Here is a 10,180-nt window from a genome sequence, read left to right on the forward strand (position 1 = left end):
ATTTTTAATATGTGTTATTATCTGTGATTTATGATAATCTCCAGCTGGAAACAAAAGAAACGAACATCACACGGTCTCTCCAAAAGAAGGGTTGAGCCACCATGCATTTCTACTATAAAAAGCAGTTTAATTATTTTGTATATATATATATATATATATATAAAAAAAAATGTACCAACAAAACTACAGAAACGGTTGCAGGGTTGTGACACTAGTCATCTGTGACAGTAAAAGGCCACCGAGGGCCGTGCTAAATTACATTTGATCGTAAACAGAGCAGACACTTTACGTTAAGTCCAGATGCTCGGATGAATACTGTTAACATGTATCTGTTGAGCCGATGCTAGTCTTTATGAGCTGTTCGATCCATGCATTAGCCTATGGCACACGGGTTACCTCCAATAGAAGCAGTGGACGCTCGGCCACAAGCAGGGCTGGCCGAGTCTCTCTACAGGTCAGGCAGATGAGAATGATGGGAAGAGTAGCAGCAAGGCAGTGACTTATTACTGGATCCACACGAACCTCACAGGAATGCACTTACACGGAGCATAAAGTCCATAAGACACAAAACTAGTGAACTAAAAGTGACATACAGCTCCCAATGAGCAGATGACAATCATCTGAGCATTTCTCCTGGCTGTTTCCGGCATACTGGAAGACATGGCGTCAGATGAGGCCCGCATCCTTTGGACGTACCACTTGCGTACACACCAAGGCCACTGATACCCTGGAAACAGTTCTGGAATGACCTTACATTTACCATCCGTTTGGATTCACTCACTCCTTGATTCAATCCACATCTTTTCATCCATTAAAAAAAACGAAGCTAAAACAAAGACAGTTATACTGCTATTCGTACGGGTGTCTGCTTGTATTCCTGGGTATATTTGTCAAGACACTTTGTTAATTATATATGTAAATATATATAAAATCAATCTGTGCAAGGAGTATGACAATCATCGTAAGCGTTGTTCTCTGAGATAACAGTATAGAAATAAAAGCGATGCCGACTCGTCCAGCCATCTGCAATCACACACGGGCCGAGTCAGCATCTGTTATCATTCAGTCGGCCATGCACCCCTCCCTCACATTTCATTAGCAACACCTGGCAATTTTGCTTTTTCTAAAAGAAACATTGATCTCTATACAATTGATACAAAAATAAACGTAAAAAAAAAAAAGAAAAAAAAAAGGATTTCCCATATTGTTGTTGGCATCTTGTTGAGCACAGAGGTAGTGGCTAAATGGAGGGCAAGGGCGAGAAATTAGGTATGCAAAGTCTGAAAAAAAAGAAAAGAAAAACAGGGAAGGGAAAGAAAAAATACATGTATAGAAAATGCTTTCTTTTGTTGACCAGAAGGATATCTCGAAGAATAAAATATAATACTGCGATCACATACAAAAGTGTCCTTCATGTTTTTCTTTTTTTTTTGTGTTTTTTTTTTACATTTTGTACAGTGTTCCTGCTGTTGTTGCTTTTCCTTTGACATGTAAAGGCATAAAGGTCTGCGTGAGGGTGGGCGTCCGGCCGGGACTCTATGCCAGAGGGTCTCCCATGTCGTCATCTCCTGCAGACAGCAGCTCTTTCTTCTCGTCTGTGCTGGCCAGAGAGTTACGGCTGTTATGGGCGCCCATGTAGAGAGTGGCGTATACAGGGTTGGTGAAGTTTGTGGGCTGCAAGAGAGATACAGATACTGATAAGCCAATGATTGTTTTTATTGTCCATAAAAGATTTTAAAATTCCAAACTATTTTAAATGACATACATTAAAAATAATCAACTAAAAACTAAGTGAATTTATGCAATCCCAACATTATAATATACAGTATGATAAAAGGATATTCAAGACACTCTTTTAGACTGCAAGAGTGAAATAAAAGTTAAATCATTTCTCTAACCAAACTAGAATTTAAATAAATTACTGGTATATATAATCATATATTAGGCCCTATATAAAATTATGTAAAATATTTTCATTTACCAAACTAATAATTAAAATGTTTCATATATGATCATAATATATTTATTTTATCAAATAGAAAAATATTGTAAAACTATTTAAATTATTTTGATTATTATTTGTATTTAAATACTATTTAAAGTTCTGGTTGAAATATATATATAATTTTTTCACACACCCACACTGATATATATATAATTCAAGAACAATAACTAAATACAATAATAAGAATATATTTTTTTATATAATTGAATATAAAATTATATTAACATAAAATTATATAAAATCAAATTGTGTAATACTGTCATTTTGATTTGAATGATATTAGACAAATATAAACTATATATTATAATATTTTATATAAATGTATTTATGTTTTAACGCCACATCAGCAACAATGTCTATATTCATGGCCACATTAACTGTATCATTTCAATAGATCATAAACCGTAATATAACATTTTCGTAAGAAACAATCACTATACAAAAATCATACTTTTTAAGAAACTTTTTACAGGAGAAACAAAAAAAAAAGTCTTTTAATATATTGTCTAAATTAAAATTGGACATTCTATTATAATACGATTCACATTCAAAAGATTCTTACGTAAGTCACAAACTGGTTTCTCGTCTCCTTTCAATAGATATAAATGAATGCGTCTTGAATGTCCGATTCATACAACCTGGTCATATCTATTTTCAAAACTTTTTTTTATTTACTACTGGAATCACCTCATATAGTGCATTCGTTCCATTCGCCATTCATATATTATACAAAACATTGCATTATTTTATACTTTAATGTTAAACATTTTATCACAAATAACATTTCAACAGAAACAAATGATTACAAAATATACACTTTAAAATACACAGTTATAATAAATAATATTCAAAAAATCTAAATGTCAAAAATCCCCTACAAGGGGGTTGGAGAATGACATAAAGGGGTCACCTTATCTGGATCCAGACTGAACTCGGAGTCCAGCAGCTCGCCTGCGTCATCATCAGGCTCTCCTTCGTAAATCTTGTACGCCGGGTTCCCGATCTCAACGTTCATGGCTCCGTTGGTCATCCTCTGGTGCTGGAATCCTTTAGCGCTGCAGATACAACACCAGTAAGCAGTTATACTTTGTCCAAGCTTCTTCACAACACACCTCTGCAGGCCGAGCCAAGGCACAGGAAGTCACACTCACACACACAAAGTAGCCTATCTCCAAGCAACTCACAAACACAGACACACAGCTACATCCACCAGGGTCTCTCCTGCCGTATAAACATAAGTGCAAGGAGCCATGACACTTTGAGGAACCATCCATGTGCTTTCAGGTGGAGACTGCCAGCCAGAGTGAACAACTCTGCAGGGTCTTAAAGAAAGCTGGATATCCACAAGACATGGTCCACTACGGTCAATAAGGTGCCAAACACTTCAAGCACAGCAACACTGCTCTCACGGACATATAAAAAACGGACACACGTCTACAGGATGGCGCAAGAGTGAGAGGGACAGGACGCAGCCCAGCGCTGCGTCTTGCACCAACCAGTTGATCTATTTTAGCTGTCATCAATAGATCCCTGTGTTGAAACTGGTAAAAAAAAAACACAGGGATACCACAGTAACAGTACAGGATCAGGCAGGAGAGAAAGAGAGGAAGAGTATGATGATGGGGGAGGAAGAGAAGAGAGGAGAGGATGGACGAGGATGAGACCCTGTGGTTATAGAGTCAAAGTTACCGCGAACATCTGGAGCTGGGCTTGCCCTGCCTCACAGACCTGAGAGACAGAAAGATTCAGTTTAACCACAGAGAGAGAAAGTGAGAGAGCTGGAAATTGAGTTTAGTGCTAAATTAAAGAGGAATGTGCAGGAATTAATGCTCTAAAGCAGGGGTCTTCAACAGGGTACTGAAGAGGGTTTGCTAATTATCGGATGAGCTTAAGGTGACTTCAAAGAACTAGCAGTGATGAAAGCCGATGCTACGCTTGAACACACTGCACAGACTACAGCGGACTGCAAACTAACTAATATTTACGATATTTAAAAAAACGCGTTCTAATTCTTGGGCAATGACTCGTTCGCTAAACTGAACAACCAATCAAAATTCACACTCTAGCTGATGGCCCAGACGTTGCATCGACATGTTGAATCGTGCTCGCCAACTTTAGACTAAATTTAGACTAAATCCCGGGCTTTAGACAAAATTTCGTAGGAGAAAAAAGTATTAAAACAAAAATCCATTTTTTATAACATGTTAATTAATATAAATGTAAATTATATAATTATATGTAAAATATTTACTTTAACCAGTTTTTTTTATGTATAATATAATCATACCCTTATAATACACAATAATTATGTACATTTATTTCCTTCAGCTGAACAAATATGGTAATATATAGAATCATATAATTATTATATAAGGTCTATCAAAAATACTAAGGCCCTCGAACTGAAAGTGTCAAAGATCCTTGCTCTACAGCAAAATGAGGAAGATGACAGGAAAAAAAAGGTCTGATCAATACACAAAATTATTTTGGCTATTGCCCTGGAGTGTCTCTTTTGTACATGCTGAAATTGTTATATGTACTTACCCACGCATTCTCTTCTTGTACCACAAGATGGCACCAACCACTAACAGTGCAAGTAAGAGCAGTAGCATCACTGGGATGACCACTGACGGAGTATCTACACAAAGAAGAAACATACATCATTATTATACTATTAAACAGATTTCTTCATAGCAACAGGCATAAAAAAACTAATCTTTCAAAGCTTCTTTTAGTTTACCTTGCCAAACTAAACTGAATATGAATCTGAGAGAAATGAAAAGAGAGATGAAAGGAATGCTGGAACTTACTTCCAGAGTCTGAGTTTTGAACAGGGGCGACATTGAGCTCACAGCGGAAACCTGCCCAGCCGGTGTGACACCTACATAACACACACACACTTTAAATTACTGGCCATCCTTATACAGAATCATGTTATTATATATTTTTAAGATCATGCTATATAAACAAGTTTGTCAGCTATCTCAAGTCCAGAATTCAGGACATTCAGGTAGATTATCTTTTATCTGGAGCACCACAAGGTTCAGTACAAGGCCTATTTTTGTTTTCTATGTTCTATATTCTATTTTCAGTCTCATTGTCCATTTTATGTGCATTTTATCTATTGGTGTTTTTTCTTTTTACTTTTTGCCAACAAAACATCTGCAAGAACATAAAAGCATTTCTTTTATACAGCTCTTTACCTGCACTGTGGCAGCTTAGTATTATGGTCTATAGAGCACTGGCCCTCAATGCAGAAGTCACCACAGGTGTAGCACGTAGGCTGCTGGCTGTTATTACCGCATCTTCACAGAAGAACATAAATTATCACAGCACCCACAAAAACAGAGCACACAACTGATCCATATTTATACGACACATTATTTCAAACAAGCTAAGGCTAAATGTTGGTAGACTATGAAAGCACAGTGAGTTGAATGTGCTGGTACGTACTTGCATGTTATCCCGCTGCCTAGCACTTCACACTTGCCCATTCCACAGTATTCACACTTGCTCAGCTCACATTGTGGACCAAAGTATGACTCAGAACACTGGCAATGTTTAGTGCCATTCATCATCTCCATACAAGTACCTCCATTCTTACAGAAGTCCTCACAATGACCTGCACAGATTGATTCCCAGTACTTATTTGACTTTGTTTTATTTATTAGCAATACTTCTGTTTGGATTCAAACAGCTAATAAAAAAAACATTAAGACAATGGAAATTTTAGAAATTACTGAACCCTCTATTTAAAGTGACAAGGAGTTAAACTCACTGTATTGGCACTGGTCACCCAAGAAGCCCTTTGGACAACGGCAGGTTGGCTGGTTGCCCTGGTTGACAGTGCAGTTGCCCCCATTCTGGCAGTAGTTGTTGCAAACATGTAGGTTACATTTGGGGCCAGTGAAGCCAGTCTGACAGCGGCAGGTAGGAGCACCTGGAGAGAGGAAACGTGATGTGTTGCGGATGTAGCTATAAAGATAAATGTGCAAAACCCTGGTCACAAAGGCACAATGTGTCTGTGAGTGTGTGTACCTGTGCGTGAAGGGGAGCAGGTTCCTCCGTTCTGACAGTAGTCTCTGCACTGGTTGATTTCACAGCGTTCTCCACTGTAACTGGTGGGACAGCGACATTTGGGCTGGCTCCATGCGTTGAGGAAACAGCTGCCACCATTCTGGCACTGAACATTACATGTAGGAGCTAAAAGAAAAATATGTTAAAGATGACTGACTGAATTTTATAATTTAATTATGTTGAGAAATACCTAACAAATGAATTTATGCTCATGAAGCATCAGAAAAAAATATAAATGCATTCAATCAAGCTCAAAAAACTGCATATGGACAATATTTACCATGTCAAATGTTATATATATACATACATATATATATATATATATATATATATATATATATATATATATATATATATATATATTTTTTTTTTTTTTTCCTCAGTGTAATAAGTAGCTTCAGCATTGTTCTGGCTGTGGCCTAAAATGAATTAGGATATAGTGTGAAAGCAGGGTCTTACTGAAGGGGGATTGGGTCACTGGAGGCACCTCTGTACAGGTACCGTTGTCCGGGATGTGGTCATTAGGACAGGTGCACACTGGCCCACTGGGACTGAGTAAACACAACCATTCACACTTCTTCCTATCACATGGGTTAGTCACTGTAAAAAAAAAAAAAAAAAAAAAACAACAACAAAAAAGACGTTTTAGATCGCAGAAAAAACACTTAGATTTGCAATCAGACCCTAAAAAAATGTGTCCAAACCACAGACACTTTCACACAGACACTCACTCTCAGGCTGTTTGTAGCGGTGATATAGGACTATGTCAGTTGCGTGGTTGATGCCAGTGGTCAGATTCTCCGCCTGACCTTTCCCAAACTTGTTAACCCGGAAGACAAAGTTATTGGTGTAGGTAACACCATAAATGTAATCCTCAAAGATATCAATGCTGAAGGGATGAAGGAGGTCTGTAAGAAATGAAGAGAAGCTGATTAATGTTTCAAATATTACTGTTTTGTACAGTTCTTCAACCATATAAATGATAGCCTTTGTGAGTATATATAAAAAATGTTTGAACGAAAGTTAAATTATAGCTAAATATAGATTTTTAGCAGATACAGTCAAGGATGAGCTTTAATCCCAGAGCATAATCGCATTACTGAACTGTTTTTGATGTTGGATACAGCCACAACAGGGTCCGAGCCATCCAAACGCACACTGCCAATCATAGAGAGCTTGACATCTGCCCAGTACAGACGCTCATTGAAGTAGTCCACTGCAAGACCTGTTTTAGAGAAGATGTATGCATTAACACACAGATTTAATTTGAATACAGTGAACTAATTTCATGGACACAGATGGTTGAAAGCAGCACTACGCTGGTAAGACCTGTAGGCCATTGGATGTTCTCATGGACCAGGGTTTGTCTGAGTGTCCCATCCATGGCTGCCGTCTCAATCTTTGGATGATTGCCCCAATCTGTCCAGTACATGGTTCTGATATACGAAACAAAAACGATCCATCTGAAGCATTTCTACTGTAGAATTAAGAAAACATACAGTACAGTGTATGCTTCTTACCCTCTCTGAGGATCCACTACAATGGCATAAGGCTCATCAATCATGCCAGAAATCAGCGTCTTCCTGTGCTGGCCTGAAATCTGAGCAACCTCGATCACATCACGTCCCGAATCGGTCCAGTAGAGGTTACCAGCCACCCAGTCTACCGCAATTCCACGTGGCATCTTCAAACCTGGAATCTAAAGAGGAGACCGGGGAAATTCAGTTAAGGTATTGCAAAGCATGAAGCTTAATAATGAACACTGAATGTCTTGACTTACATCGAGGTTGGTGACACTGCCCTCGCTCTGCCTGGTGTTGCGGTGAGAGTTAGACGTAGGACCTGATGGTGAGGTTGGAGAGGGCAGCTGGAAGCAGGAAATGCCAGACGTGTGCCAGTTGGTCCAGAAAATGCGGTTGGTCTTGACGTGCAAGTCCATGGCATCGATGCGCACGTTGACGTCGCCCTGGAATGTCTGCTCATAAACCCACTTGCGCATATCAAGATTCAGACTGCGGATCTCGTTGTCATCCGCAATGTAGAGGACCTGTTTACTAATGTTTTGACCTGCAGATACACACGAAAGAGTTTTCGACAGGTGAATCCATTCGAGAGCATGCACAACTCTAAAGGCGAAGTGATTTAAAGAATAAATTCAGCACATACTGTCAGCCTTGCATGTGTTGTTAATCCTGGTGAAGTATTTGTGGCAGCTGCACTTGTAGGAGCCCTTGGTGTTGTTACATATGTGAGAACACATACCAAACTGCATGCACTCGTTCTTATCTAAAAAAAAGAGAACAACAATAATTTTGCAGGTAGAGATACCCTTCACTGACATAAAAAAAGTAAGCCTTTTTAAGACGGCAAACTAAGTACCTTCACAGGTGTTGTGTCCAACGCTCTGGAAACCCTGTTTGCAGGAACAGAACGTGTCTGTGCCGTTGGAAATGCAGTGAGCCTCATCGCCATCTCCACATAGAGATTTGTTACTCTTACAGTCATTCAGAACGGTGTCTAAAAACACACAGACAGACACATGAAGTCAATTCAATCAGGATTTAAGAGCCCCTTCTAAATATCAAACTATAAAACCAAAGCATATTTTATTCACAAATACGGACACTGGCATTATGATAAATCATCTTACCTGTCTTGCAGCCAATCTCATCTGATCCATAATCTTCACAGTCATTAAAGAAGTTGCAGCGCAGGTTGGCACTGATGCATTTGCCATTGCTGCACTTGAACTGGTCTTTATCGCATGTGGATGTGTGGTCTCCTATAAACATGTCGAACAGGTCATGGAAACCCTCAGGGAGTCTGATATAAAATCATTTAGGCATGTCAGAGCAGACGACTCACCACAGTTAGTCTCATCTGAATTGTCTCCACAGTTGTCCACACCATCACAGCGCTTGCCACTCCAGAGACATACGCGATTATTCCGACAACGGAAATTTCTAGTGGGTGGGCACTGGAAGTTTCCTGAATTATAGAAAGGAAGACGTTTACAGTTTGAGCTTGCTATGTATTAATGTTGTTTTTCTATTCATCATCACCAGCAAAACGTTGCAAATGAATTGTAAATATTTGTCAGGGATGCTGATCTTTTTTATTACAATTCAACTGTGAGAAAGAGTTCTTACTGCATTCCTCAGGGTTCTCATCAGAGTTATCTCCACAGTCATCCTCCCCATCACACTTCCAGGACAGAGGCTTACACAGAGTGTTGTTACACTGGAACTCATCATGGGGGCAGTGCCGCGCCTCTAAAAGAGAGCAAAAAAAAAACAAAGTGAGATACATGAGAATGTATTTTAAAAATGACATTGGACATATAAATAAGCCCATTTCAGAAAGAAGCAGACATGCATACTCACCAGAAATATTACAACTCTCTTCATCACTGCCATCAATGCAGTCAGCATCAGCGTCACAGCGCCAGCGAAGTGGGATACAGTGACCATTCTTACACTGGAATTGATCCTCCTCACACTTCAGGTCACAGCCATGCTGTGAAACACAATGATATATGTACTGATTTTAATATATAATATTACAATAAAGTGCTGAGTGTCATAAGAAGCCACAAAAACCAACCAACTAAAGAAACCTTAACTATATTTATATCACTTGGCTCGTATTTTGGAGGAAATGGAGGAACATTGCATTTAAGCTTTGAATAAATGGTCCCTTGATAATTGCAGTTTATAGACTGGCTACACCCAATTTATATGAGATGGTGAAGCAGGCCAGTGAACAGCAGTACCTCATCAGATCCATCTGAACAGTCATGATCTCCATCACACTTCCACCTCCCAGCAATACAACGGCCGTTAGTGCAGGCAAACTCACTTTCAGAGCACTGACGTGGCACTGGGAGGGAGAGAGAGACAGAAACGTTAATAGTGAAGAAACACCAGACAGCACAATAACTACAACAACTACAACAACTACAAGGAAAGCAGGAGGAAAGAGAGGGACACATTTCAAGACAAGGTCTATAGTTCAGCTTAGAGAGTGAGAAAAATTACCAACACTTTCAGGGTTCCAACATAATCATGATCAATTTTCAAATTAAATTATTTCATATGT

General features: G+C 38.9%; 1 protein-coding gene across 1 annotated transcript in view; it reads right to left on the reverse strand.

Moving 5' to 3' along the window:
• Nucleotides 1-102: 102 nt before the first annotated feature.
• lrp1ab (low density lipoprotein receptor-related protein 1Ab) overlaps nucleotides 103-10,180 on the reverse strand; it is a 108,597-nt gene continuing 98,519 nt past the window's right edge. Inside the window, exons 69-89 of the mRNA XM_052595009.1 lie at nucleotides 9,855-9,961; nucleotides 9,466-9,598; nucleotides 9,232-9,354; nucleotides 8,948-9,070; nucleotides 8,733-8,864; nucleotides 8,462-8,599; nucleotides 8,249-8,368; nucleotides 7,863-8,149; nucleotides 7,603-7,781; nucleotides 7,412-7,518; nucleotides 7,188-7,307; nucleotides 6,814-6,990; nucleotides 6,542-6,682; nucleotides 6,044-6,208; nucleotides 5,784-5,945; nucleotides 5,459-5,627; nucleotides 5,209-5,310; nucleotides 4,816-4,886; nucleotides 4,550-4,643; nucleotides 2,916-3,060; nucleotides 103-1,674 (exon numbers count right to left, since the gene is read on the reverse strand). Of these exons, the coding sequence (XP_052450969.1) occupies nucleotides 1,537-1,674; nucleotides 2,916-3,060; nucleotides 4,550-4,643; nucleotides 4,816-4,886; nucleotides 5,209-5,310; nucleotides 5,459-5,627; nucleotides 5,784-5,945; nucleotides 6,044-6,208; nucleotides 6,542-6,682; nucleotides 6,814-6,990; nucleotides 7,188-7,307; nucleotides 7,412-7,518; nucleotides 7,603-7,781; nucleotides 7,863-8,149; nucleotides 8,249-8,368; nucleotides 8,462-8,599; nucleotides 8,733-8,864; nucleotides 8,948-9,070; nucleotides 9,232-9,354; nucleotides 9,466-9,598; nucleotides 9,855-9,961 (2,933 nt within the window). The 3' untranslated portion in view covers nucleotides 103-1,536. The remainder of the gene's footprint in view (nucleotides 1,675-2,915; nucleotides 3,061-4,549; nucleotides 4,644-4,815; nucleotides 4,887-5,208; nucleotides 5,311-5,458; nucleotides 5,628-5,783; nucleotides 5,946-6,043; nucleotides 6,209-6,541; nucleotides 6,683-6,813; nucleotides 6,991-7,187; nucleotides 7,308-7,411; nucleotides 7,519-7,602; nucleotides 7,782-7,862; nucleotides 8,150-8,248; nucleotides 8,369-8,461; nucleotides 8,600-8,732; nucleotides 8,865-8,947; nucleotides 9,071-9,231; nucleotides 9,355-9,465; nucleotides 9,599-9,854; nucleotides 9,962-10,180) is intronic.

This window comes from Carassius gibelio, chromosome B23, assembly GCF_023724105.1.
Source record: "Carassius gibelio isolate Cgi1373 ecotype wild population from Czech Republic chromosome B23, carGib1.2-hapl.c, whole genome shotgun sequence".
NCBI classification, from domain to species: Eukaryota; Metazoa; Chordata; class Actinopteri; order Cypriniformes; family Cyprinidae; genus Carassius; species Carassius gibelio.